The sequence below is a fragment of the Oncorhynchus keta genome, chromosome 22 (assembly GCF_023373465.1).
Source record: "Oncorhynchus keta strain PuntledgeMale-10-30-2019 chromosome 22, Oket_V2, whole genome shotgun sequence".
In the NCBI taxonomy this organism is placed as follows: domain Eukaryota; kingdom Metazoa; phylum Chordata; class Actinopteri; order Salmoniformes; family Salmonidae; genus Oncorhynchus; species Oncorhynchus keta.
Window position 1 is genome coordinate 8,263,092 of NC_068442.1, and position 12,613 is coordinate 8,275,704.

At 45.0% G+C, this 12,613-nt stretch overlaps 1 protein-coding gene across 1 annotated transcript in view; it reads right to left on the reverse strand.

Annotated features, from left to right (window-relative positions):
- LOC118400998 (laminin subunit beta-1-like) overlaps nucleotides 1-12,613 on the reverse strand; it is a 37,266-nt gene that overhangs the window by 13,557 nt on the left and 11,096 nt on the right. The window contains exons 8-23 of the mRNA XM_035798083.2: nucleotides 12,407-12,527; nucleotides 12,028-12,216; nucleotides 10,910-11,086; nucleotides 10,676-10,788; nucleotides 10,110-10,189; nucleotides 9,282-9,417; nucleotides 9,013-9,171; nucleotides 8,785-8,912; nucleotides 8,306-8,426; nucleotides 7,930-8,131; nucleotides 3,375-3,518; nucleotides 3,045-3,276; nucleotides 2,642-2,808; nucleotides 605-829; nucleotides 269-486; nucleotides 88-184 (exon numbers count right to left, since the gene is read on the reverse strand). Coding sequence (XP_035653976.1) covers nucleotides 88-184; nucleotides 269-486; nucleotides 605-829; nucleotides 2,642-2,808; nucleotides 3,045-3,276; nucleotides 3,375-3,518; nucleotides 7,930-8,131; nucleotides 8,306-8,426; nucleotides 8,785-8,912; nucleotides 9,013-9,171; nucleotides 9,282-9,417; nucleotides 10,110-10,189; nucleotides 10,676-10,788; nucleotides 10,910-11,086; nucleotides 12,028-12,216; nucleotides 12,407-12,527 — 2,509 coding nt within the window. The remainder of the gene's footprint in view (nucleotides 1-87; nucleotides 185-268; nucleotides 487-604; nucleotides 830-2,641; nucleotides 2,809-3,044; nucleotides 3,277-3,374; nucleotides 3,519-7,929; nucleotides 8,132-8,305; nucleotides 8,427-8,784; nucleotides 8,913-9,012; nucleotides 9,172-9,281; nucleotides 9,418-10,109; nucleotides 10,190-10,675; nucleotides 10,789-10,909; nucleotides 11,087-12,027; nucleotides 12,217-12,406; nucleotides 12,528-12,613) is intronic.

Genomic DNA, 12,613 nt, shown 5'->3' on the forward strand with positions numbered 1-12,613 from the left:
CCTCAGTGTGTGTCAAGATGTAAATTTAGTCAGTGTGGTGTCAGCACGAATAACTGCAATGCTTCTGATTGAGATGTGCCAACTCACGGTTGCATTTCACTTCAGGTTCTCCCCAGAACAGCTCTCTGCACTCCCGACACGTTTTACCCCCAAAGCCAGGCTTACAGGAGCATTGGCCACTCAGCTGTGGACAAAATACATGCATAAATACTAGAAATGTGACCTTTAGGACACAAAAGAAGATGGGTGTGGTCGTGTGAGAACCCACCTCATTGCAGGAAGTCCCAAATGAGTGGTTGGGGTCACAGTCGCAGGCGTCGCAGCCCGTCTCGCTGGCCATGTTCCAGGTGTCGGGGGCACACTGGTCACAGTGCTGACCCATCACATTCGGTAGACACTGGCACTGCCCACTGCCCAGATCACAGTGGCAGTCACCCACCACCGGGCACGTGGCTGGATTGGTGCCCAGGTGGTTACAAACACACTCTGAGGGAGAGAAGAGATGTTGCGAGCAGGTTAGCAATTGGACAATGACAACGACTTCACCTCACATTGATACGACAAACACATAACAAAAAAATGCAAGTTAACTTTTTTTACTCACTTCTGCAGTTTTGCGTGAGGGCATCTCCATAGTAACCCAGCTTGCAGCCGTGGCAGCCCTGACCCTCGGTGTGATAGAGACATTTGAGACATTCACCCGTTCTGACATTACAGGACTCCTGATCCAGCATGTCAATGTTGTTGTTGCACTGGCAGGGTTGGCACTGCCCACCGTTCTCATGGGGGTTTCCATAGTAACCTGGGGCACACTCCTCACATCTGGCACCTGTAGGGGAGAGGGAACAAGAGGTAAAGGGGCGAAGGGGGAAAAAAGTGCTTAATAACCCCTTCACCGAAATGATTGTGTCATCACTCACCTCTACAACAACAATCTATCCACACTATCAGAAATAATGACTACATTTATGTTTACTTCCACAATTACATACTGTATGCCAGGGTTGTGTTCAATTCAGAATTTTGGAATTGACTCCCATTCAACTCATGAGCTGAAATTCTAATTGAATTGGTCACACCCCACAGGATGTAGAATTTGAGTTAGCGTGACAGGAAGTATAATTGAATTCAGTGCAATTCAAAGAAATTACAGTCAGTCATAGAACGTGTTTCATTTAATTTGACATGTCACACTTCCAGATAACAAAAAATATATAACTTTTCTCTGGAAATAATGTTCAAATACTCTTTTAACCTTTGTGCTTAGAATAGCCTATTTTATTTTCATCGACCATTTAATTTGTTTTGCTTTATTTTGAAGGCTTTACGGTCAACTTGAGGGTTAAACTAATGCACTCTTGAAAATGTAGTATTTTCCCCACAATGAAGCAAATATATGTGATTCATGAAATAACTTACAATATTCACATATAGGTTTTGTTTTCCTTGATCATTAATTTTAAGTTTGTCCGGAAAATCAATTGTCAAAAGTTTGGATACACCTACTCATTCCAGGGTTTTTCTACATTGTAGAATAATAGTGAAGACATCAAAACTATTAAATAACACATGGAATCATGTAGTAACCAAAAAAAGCGTTAAACAAATCAACATATTTGAGATTCTTCAAAGTGGCCACCCTTTCTTTGCCTTGACGACAGCTTTGCACACTCTTGGCACAATACATCAGCAATGCACAACAGTCAGTAAGCAGTTACACCGGCGGCCCCGGTGGAAATAAATTAGTAATACCAAAAGATTACCTTGACTTGGAAGAGTTCCAGTGTTGTGTTGGAAAGTCATAGCCAGCTAGCTAACATAACATCCCTCTGTTTGAGCAGGGTGTTTCAGTAGGCTAAACTAGCTAGCTGCATTTGCGAGCTAAGAAAGTGATACTGGAAAAATAAGTATCTTTCTCTCTCTATTTCTCTCTTGCTGCTCCTTAATTTTGAAAGAAATGTATTTGTTAAAAATTGTTCAACTATTGTCTTTCTCTCTCAACTACTTACCACATTGTATACACTGCAGTTGTATACACTGCAGTCCTAGCTAACTGTAGCTTGTGCTTTCAGTACTAGATTCAGTCTCTGATCCTTTGATTGGGTGGGACAACAAGCCACAGTTCATGTTGCAAGAGCTCTGATAGGCTGGAGGACGTTACTGTGTAAGTCTATGGAAGGGGAGAGAACCATGAGCCTCCTAGGTTTGTACTGAATTCAATGTACCCAGAGGAGGACGGAAACTAGCCATCCTCCAGCTACACCATGGTGCTACCCTAAAGGGTGCTGTTGAGGCTACTGTAGACCTTCTTTGCATAATAGTGTGTTTTAATCAAGTTATTTGGTGATATGATTTATCTATCTCAAAAGGATAACTTTTTACATGTTTTACAATTTAAATTATTATGAAATTCATTGAGGAGGATGGTCCTCCCCTTCCTCCTCTGAGGAGCCTCCACTGACATCATGGAAAGTTACCCCAAGCTTCAACATGAATGCATACTAATCTTCTGCTTCCTAGGGAACAAGTCTGAACATAGGAAGCAGGGAACAAGTATAATAAGTAATCCTGCCATGCTTCGCTAGTTTCCTACTGTAGGTGCGCTATAAATCTTGGCAGGTGGTTGTTATTGGCTGCCTACCTCTGTACCCGGGGCTGCAGACACAGAACACCTGGTAAGGGGAGTCCAGACCGAGGTAACATTCACCGGCAAACTGTCGCCCGCTTCCGGGCCCATCCGGACACATGCAGAGCCGACAATGGTCCCCTGAACCCAGGACGGGGTCGCCGTAGTAACCATCCAGACACCTGTAGGGAAAAGGCAAAAGGTGGTATCTATCACTCTATCATTCACATACATGTCTTTATTATAGACAACAACAAAACAAATCAAAGTTGTCAAGTGGCTTTATGCTACGGGGAGATTTAGGCAACCGGCTGACTTCTAAGGACCAATTCTAATGCCTACCCATCCAGCCATACACCAATGAGCCACCTTAACCATTGACGCCTGACTCCTCAACCCACATTGACCCCTGGCTGACCTCTCGCAGTTGTGTCCAGTGGTCTGTTCTCGGCAGCCCAGGCATTTTCCGGAGTAGGGGTCGCACTGCTCTGTGTGACCGTTGCAGGTGCAGAGGCGACAGTTGGGGAAGCCCCAGTGACCCGGCAGACAGCGGTCACACTGACGGCTGTATGCCCCGGGGATACACACACACTGGCCTGTAGCCTCGTGGCAGAATGCATCCTCCGAGCCCTGGGGATTGCAATCACAGGCTGGGGGGGGGAGGGCAAAGTGAGTGATAAGTACCAGATTCAGTGCCTGTAATGATGCATCACTGACAGGGAAGCCTTTTCACTTCAGTCAAACGTACGTCTGCAGCCACTGGGTCCAAAAAGGAAGGTGGCAGGGGCACACTTGTCACAGTTCCTGCCTACCACGTTGGGACGACACTGGCACTGCCCACCGCTGGCGGCACACACCGTGCTGAGGGCGCCCTGCGGGTCACACTGGCATGCTGGAAAAACAGAGGCCGGAGGAAACGTTAAAGACAAAGTGAGGGAATGGGCTTAAAAGTGAGTTGAACACACGATCTGGAATTATATGTTCAAATGGGGGCAATAGTTGCTGCTGGATACACAAGTAAGGTATTTCACCCAAACAGTTTTGAATATGGTATAGGTACTGACTGTACATAAAACCCTGGTTAACCATTTGTCTCAATATATATTTGCCTCAGTATATATTGCCTTTGACATACTGACAAAGGTTTGTTTCATTAAGGGCGACTGAGGAATTTCCTCAACAACACCTTCTTTATCTATCAGACTGACAGGCTCACAAAGGGACCATATCCTTCTCAACAGACGTGTGGAAAGAGAGAGAGGGGTACCAGACATTCCATAGAGGACAGTGAGTCCATGAGTGGATTAGAGAGACGAATGAACTGGTATTCACTAGGTCGTGTCAGGGGAGGGGGATTTTAGGCAGGCATGGGAATGTGTGTGTGTGTGTGTGTGTGTGTGTGTGTGTGTGTGTGCGCGCGCGCGCAAGCTTAAGTACGTGCAACCGTAGAGTGTGAGTTTTGTGTCCCTATATGAACTAAACATCCCCGAAGGTTCTTCCTGGATAGCGGGTAATGATATGCTCTGAGCCAGACTCTGCCAAAGCCTGGACTCCTTCAACATTATCCTCTGAAGTCTCTATGCTGTCCTCATAAATCAAAACACGCCCGGGACTTCTGAAACACATCTAAACCACTGTGGCTTTAAAGCTCGAATTCAAACAATAACAAAGCAGTCACCCTGTCTGTGTTTGGTAAAAAGCAGAGAGATGGGCCTGGTGAAATGTAACCACTTTAAAAATATATATTAACAGTGCTATGGATGCAAAGACTGACTGACCGTCCATGATGTAAAACGTATAGTCGTAACCATGTTTTGAGGCTATAACCCACTGGGCACAGATGTCATTTCAATGTCTAGCTTTGATTTACCTTTGGTTGAGTTTGTCAACTAATGTGACTTCAGTGTGAAATCAACAAACATCATTGGATTAAAGTTAAAAGTTTGTTGAGAAAAAGACAAAATGTCCTTGCATTGATGACTTTTCGCAAATCCAATCAGTTTTCCATATTGATTCAACATCATCACATTGGATTTTTTTTGTTGAAATGATGTGGAAACAAAGTTTATTCAACCAGTTTTTTCCCCAAGTGGGACATTGTTTATTTTACATGCACATGACAAACATTGGAGTAAAACAAGCTTCTATTTTGGCTTCTGATGGGGTACGACAGTTGAACTAAGCTCATGAGGCATTTAGAAGTTCTATCCTTCCAGAATCAATGGGTATATATATCATTAATGTACGTCCAAACATGGCTGTAGCAACTAAGGATTCCAACTTTAGTAAGGGGACACCACAGCAACGTGAGGACCTTCAGATCTAAGGGAGGTGAACTGATCTGTGGGCTAGATTATTGCACACAGACCTTGAAGACTGGTTTAGACGTTCTGATCTTTATCATCTACTAAGACTGGGGTAAGACTTAAACGGGACCTACGAAAACACATTGGCTTTGTGAAGACTTGCAGCAATGTGCAGAAACTACATCTGTGCAGGAGATCTCAAACAACCTCCACATGGGACCTCAAACAACCTCCACGTGGGACCTCAAACAACCTCCACGTGGGACCTCAAACAACCTCCACGTGGGACCTCAAACAACCTCCTTGTGGGACCTCAAACAACCTCCTCGTGGGACCTCAAACAACCTCCTTGTGGGACCTCAAACAACCTCCACGTGGGACCTCAAATAACCTCCACGTGGGACCTCAAACAACCTCCACGTGGGACCTCAAACAACCTCCTTGTGGGACCTCAAACAACCTCCACGTGGGACCTCAAACAACCTCCACGTGGGACCTCAAACAACCTCCTTGTGGGACCTCAAACAACCTCCTCGTGGGACCTCAAACAACCTCCAGGTGGGACCTCAAACAACCTCCACGTGGGACCTCAAACAACCTCCACGTGGGATCTCAAACAACCTCCCTGTGGGACCTCAAACAACCTCCTCATGGGACCTCAAACAACCTCCACGTGAGACCTCAAACAACCTCCACGTGGGACCTCAAACAACCTCCACGTGGGACCTCAAACAACCTCCTCATGGGACCTCAAACAACCTCCTCATGGGACCTCAAACAACCTCCTCATGGGACCTCAAACAACCTCCACGTGGGACCTCAAACCACCTCCACGTGGGACCTCAAACCACCTCCACATGGCAATTGAGACAAGATAATGTTACTTCCACAGCTGGGAGAATTTTAAATAATATTGGCAGCATTCCTAGAGACAACGAATACAAAGCCAATCAAAGAATATCACACTTATTTCAATCCTAACAATTACTTTTCTTCACCTAGACATCTTACTACAGTATTATGTTGCAAAGTAGGTACCGTCATATACAGTATAGCTTTGTTATAAACGTCTTTACTTTTTGCCGACCATGAGTGAGAAGAGTTCACCTCGAAGATAGAGTATTTGGTTCTATTATATATTTGATATTATGCTATACTCTTCTACTCTAAATCAGACCACCTGTGTGAAAACGTTGATACGATAGCAGGAAACCTGCATATGCTATAGCCTGTCAGTTCTCACTCTGTCTGACAGGGAAGGAGATTCACTGCTGCGGCAGGCTGAGAATGTTCCTCTACGGGCATTTCAGGATCCGAGAGGGTCTATAATCAAGCTACAGGTCCATACATGAGGAGATTATAGAGAGATAGAGACGCAGTGTAACTGTTGATGAGTGGCATGGGCCGGAAACCGGAGATGACTGCACTCTGCCAGAGACACCGGAGGGGATAGAGTACAGAAGGACAGAGGATTGACAGGAAATGAAATAAAGGGATAGGAAAAGACAGGAATGGAAACTGCTGCTGTATTAGCGAAGAGACCGAGGCTTTTAGTGTAGACAGTCAGTCTATGAGGAGATTGACTGATGATGATTGCCAGACAGAGGTGGCAGGTCAACGTTGGAATTCAATTCAGGCGTTCCAAAACAATGTCCACCACATGCAAACTTTAGGACAAAAAACTAGAGTTGAATATTTTCCAGGTATTTTACAAATGTTCCATCATGAGAATAAATCACTTTTCTACCGGTTAACCTGCTATTTCCCGCCAAAACCGGAAGTGTCTTTTTTTAAGGCATATTAAGAATATACAGTGCCTTCGGAGAGTATTCAGACCCCTTGACCTTTTCCACAAAAAACAGAAATATCACATTTACATAAGTATTCAGACCCTTTACTCAGTAATTTGTTGAGGCACCATTGGCAGCGATTACAGCATCGAGTCTTCTTGGGTATGACGCTACAAGCTTGTATTTGGGGAGTTTCTCGCAGCTATTTTCAGGTCTCTCCGGAGATGTTCAATTGGGTTCAAGTCCGGGCTCTGGCTGGGCCACTCAAGGACAGTCAGAGACTCCAATCAAGTTGTAGAAACATCTCAAGGATAATCAATGGAAACCGGACGAACCTGAGCTCAATTTCGAGTCTCAGAGCAAAGGGTCTGAATAGTTATGTAAATAAGGTATCTGTTTTTAAATTTTTTTAATACATTTGCAAAAATGTCTAAAAACCTGGTTTTGCTTTGACATTATTGGGTATTGTGTGTAGATTGATGAGGAACATATTTGTATTTAATCCATTTTAGATTAAGACTAATGTAAGAAAATGTGGAAAAAGTCAAGGGGTCTGAATACTTTCTGAATGCACCACATATACCTATATCAATCTTGAACAGGATTATATATTTTGGTTGCAATTTGAATGAAATTGAGAGACTGCGAGAGTGCTCGCGCATGCACTGATTTAAAGCAACCATTTTTGAGTGGTAGGCTGTTTTAAAACTCTGCAGCAGCAATTAAAAACATTTTTTTACAAATAACATTACAATTACCATTTTTTTTTTTTTTAAATACGGTGACCCCCAAAATCCAGATGGAGATGTGTAAACTGGCAAGCATTCAGTCTTTATATTACTGTAGCATAGGCTACGCTGCAGCAAATGTAGGGCCTACCTGTCACAAGAAACAAAGTTACCATGATGAGATGAATAGGTCTACGAGCCTAGTGAACCGCGCTCCATACTGAGATGGGCTGTGTTTCCCCACACCGAGTGTTGACGACTGATCATGCGGAGAGAGGGCCGTAGACACATTCATTATAATTGACCGGTTTCTCGCAGTTATTTATCCCGTTTTAAAAAGGGAGTGGTTTTGGATGGTGAATCTCGGTAACCGGGTTCCCGTCATTCAACCCTAACAAAGACCTTTGGTTAAGAAACAAATACATGAGCACACCAGTATGTTGAAGAATACTTCAGTGTTGGGAGTACGGTCCCCATACCTTTAGCTCCCCGGTGCAGCAGAGCAGATACGCTGAAGATGAAGTTGCGGCAGATGTCTGTGGACGGGGTCTTCACTACGCTCTGGCTGTTCTCCAGACAGCGGTAACGCTGGAACGTGTCCCAGGCACTGTTGGTGGCCACGTCACCTCCCACAGAACCAGTGAAGATCTCCAGGTTCTTACAGTGGGGCATCAGCACAATCTACAAACGAGGAAGAGAGATACAGAAGATGGAATGAGATTTAGCATGGAGTCAGTAAAGGCTCAATCCTAATATGAAATCCGAGTAGCTGACATTTCAGCGTAAATCTACAATTGACATTGATGGGTATTTTAAGGAAAAGTCAGAGTTGTGTGTGTGTGGGGGGGGACTAACCGAGTCGATAAGTGTATATGGGGACTGGACGTCACTGAGTGCAGAGTAGAGGGGCAGGCTCAGACGAACAGTGTAGTTCATCCCTGCCTCGAAACACACTGGTCTGGGGAGCACCATGTATCTGAGGAGACAAGAAAAAGACGGATTTCAGAAAATAAAACACACTTTTTCAAACACTCCTATGACACACAGTGTGCTCCAGGGGAACCTCCAAGGTGCATACACAGAGTATACCTAGTACACAGACAGAGGCCATCACTCACTCCCACATGCACAGAGTATACCTAGTACACAGACAGAGGCCATCACTCACTCCCACATGCACAGTCACTCTCACAAGCATTTTCGCTACACTCGCAATACCATCTGCTAACCATGTGTATGTGACCAATACCATTTGATTTGATTTGACCAGTCACCCACCAGTCCCCCCTCCCACCAACACATACACACAGACAGAGGAGGAGGTGTGTGTTTACCGTGATCCGGGATGAAGGGATATCATCTGGTTGTCGTCATCGGGCATGGTGTTGGCACAGCGACTGTCTGCTGAAATCAAACTGGGCCGCATCACTGTCATCAACACCTCCTCCCACTGGTCTGGTAACTACGCCAACACAACAGGTACATAGACATAAACAGGTAAACAAGGGTCGGGACATGACCCCATGAAGGTGGAGGGATATGTGATATGTGCTGAGGCTGACCTGAGGCTCGTAGCGGATGAGGACGTCGTACTCCATGGAGTGGGGGATGTTGTCAATGGAGAACTCCAGGTAGGCCCCCTCGGGAACGTTGACAAAACCTATCCCTGTCCAGGTGGGGCTACGGTCCTGCGGGCGAGGTCTCTGCACTACTGTCAAACCCTGGAGGAAGAAGAGAGGGAGGGAAGAAGAGAGGGTGGAGAAAGACAAAAGGTGAGTAGGCGTAGTGAACATGAATCGACCATGATCACGTGATGAGGTAGGTAACTCACAGGTCCAAACTTGGCGTCCTCTGCCTCGTAGGTGTAGTGGTCCAGGGCAATGAAATAGAAGCCTGACTCCACCTGGTCACAGCGCCGGCCAAACATGTGTTCTCTACAAGCACACTGGCCAGTCTCCTGAGAACAGCTGGAGTCAGAGAGAGAGAGGACCAAGTTTAAAAGTTTCAACATCAAGGTATTTTAAGACTTTTGTGGCTGTATCAAAAGCAGTGGTGGAAAAAAGTATACAATTGTCATACTTGAGTAAAAGTAAAGATACCTTAATAGAAAATGACTCAAGTAAAAGTGAAAGTCACCCAGTAAAATACTACTTGAGTAAAAGTCTAAAAGTATTTGGTTTTCAATACACTTAAGTATCAAAAGTACATTTAATTGTTAAAATATACTTAAGTATCAAAAGTAGCACCATTTTCTATAGTTTTTTTAACGGATAGTCAGGGGCACATTCCAACACTCAGTCCACCAAGCAGTAGGGATGACAAGGGATGTTCTCTTGATAAGTGTGTGTAGTGGACCATTTTCCTGTCCTGCTAAGCATTCAACATGTAAATAGTACTTTTGTGTGTCAGGGAAAATGTATGGAGTAAAAAGTACACTATTTTCATTAGAAATGTAGTGAAGTAAAAGTTTTCCAAAATATAAGTAGTAAAGTAAAGCACAGATAACCCAAAAAACGACTTAAGTAGTACTCTAAAGTATTTTTACATAAGTACTTTACACCACTGATCAAAAGAAGAAAGTATGAAGAATTTGTAAAGTAAATTGGGTAACAGACAGGCATTTAGATAAGAGAATTTGAGATGTGAACTTTGAACTCACTCGTTATTGAGGGCTCCACCCAGGTCACAGTCACATGGTCTGCAGCCATCCATATCATTGCTGAGCCCCCAGTGCTGAGGCTGTAGGATACACACACACACACACACACACACACACACACACACACACACACACACACACACACACACACACACACACACACACACACACACACACACACACACACACACACACACACACACACACACACACACACACACACACACTGTTAAAAACACTCCTTTAATGACACGTTGTTAACGACCTCCCACTATGTTTCACTGCAAAAGCTGTTTCCAAGCTGTGGATGGATGTACCAGTCTCTTTACAAGATTTACAGCCCTGGTGACGACTAAACCAAGCCACCAAAAAACACTTACAGAACGTATGTAGCAGATGTGTAACTAGCTGGCTAGTGAAGCGCTAGTGGCCATTGGTAATCAATCGTAAGTCAACTGACTCTCACATAGTGTCAGGGCTAACTTTTTGGTCTCTCAGTTTGCACAGTTGACTTTGAGTACAAAGTGCTGTGTACAAAGTAAGTAAATCATAATAGGGTTCCTTACCATACATTGGTCACAGTCTCTCCCTGTGACCAGGCTTTTGCAGAAACAATCTCCTGAGTCTGTATGACACGGACTCCCTCCAGGAACTGTCCCCAGGGTATTACAGGTGCAGGCTGGGAAAAACCACAAAGAGTAGTTATTCCAATAAAATGCTGAAATACACATCTTGAAAAAGCCTATGCAAGGACTTGGAAAAACCCCAAGACGTGTACGTGAATGTGTGTGTGTCTTTACCCAGGCAGCCCAGAGGGTGGTCACCCAGGCCATAGTGGGCCTGCTGGCACTGGTCACAGCGCTCTCCCTCCACATTGGGTTTGCAGCGACACTGGCCAGTGATCAGTCCAGATGACACATCAGTCATCCTGTCACAGATCCCGCCGTTCAGGGAGCCCACCGGATCACAGTTACATGCTACGGAGAGATGGGATTCATCAGGAACATTTGAGTTAGGAATTATGATGTAAAATGGGGTATTGTGCATGGAACTAGTGGAGTAGAAATGCTGCAATGGTGACAAGCTAACGGGCTGAAAAAAGAAATGGTCGAGGTCAATATGAATGTGAGGTATTTGATATTTTCCTCTTGATGAAGGGAATATACTGTAACTTCTGGAGGTTATTTGAACATCTGCATCAATGATTTGTGTGCTTAACTGTAGCTATCTACGGGCTAACAAAATGACCAAACTTAAAACAAAAGGGTAGGAAAAAAGTCTTACAAAGGAATAATGGAAGTTCTCTCACACACCACACATACACCAGGACTCCAAACACTGGAGACAAATGTGAAAACCCTAACAAGCCCATTATTCACACATCAACGCAGACTGCGATGAGGTTCTCCCTAGATGCTAGGCTGAGGCCAGTTATGCATCTCCAGCGGCCTACCCAGAGAGCCATGAAAGGGTGGGAGGTGACACATGAGAGGGGTCTCTTCTACACCATACAGTGGTTTGGAATTAAAAGACCACACTGCTTTGGCTGACATAGCCTCAAAGCCCAGGTGTTCTCGCTCAAATCCAGGTCACAGAGGCAGGATCAAAGATCCAGATCGCAGATCCAGATCGCAGATCCAGGCGGGAGGAAGGGAAAATGTGAAACATCTATATTTTCTAAAGAGAGACAGACAGAGTCACGGACGAGATGAGGGGGAGTGGGGTGGAGCAAAGTGGCAGAGAAGCGTGCAAGGATGGAGGCAGAGGTGAAGAAACAGAGGTTCAAGAGGTGGAGGAGTAACGGGGGAGAATGTAACAATGATGGCTGGAGGTAGAGAGGTAAAGGCTGGGTTTGGATGGTGGGGTGTGGAGGGGAGGGGAGCCGTAGAGGGGGGTTGGAATTGGAGGATCGACCTACGTTCACAGATGCTGGGGTCGCGGATGTCCCTCTCTGGGTGCTGGTAGTAGAAAGGCTTGCACTGTTCACAGTTGTGACCCATGGTGTTGTGCTGGCACTCGTCACACACACCGCCGCTCACATTACCCGTAGAGACGTAAACTGCCATGTCGAAGTGACACGAGCCTGAGTGCTGGTTACAGTTACACTCTGCAGAGAGAGACGAAGGCAAGCAGACAACGTTGATTCACAGTGTTCATCGAAAAGCTAGTTGGACGGTTGTTAACTGACTGAGCAGACACTGCAGCCTGTCATCACAAGCGATCAATTATAAGGGGACCACAAGCTTTAATATTTCCCTCTAGTAAAAAAATATATATGTTAGGGTAAAGTGGCATACTTTTACAGGCATTGGTGTTGCGTCCCTTGGCTGGTCTCCAGGGCAGCTCGTGGTAGAAGTCCTGACACTTCTCACAGTTTAGCCCCATGGTGTTGTGGTTGCACATACAGTGGCCATGCACCTTAGGAATATCATTCAGAAATGGAGGCGAGCAACTGAATTAGACATTTACTAAGCACTTAAAAGCAGTGAATATGCCATTACTTC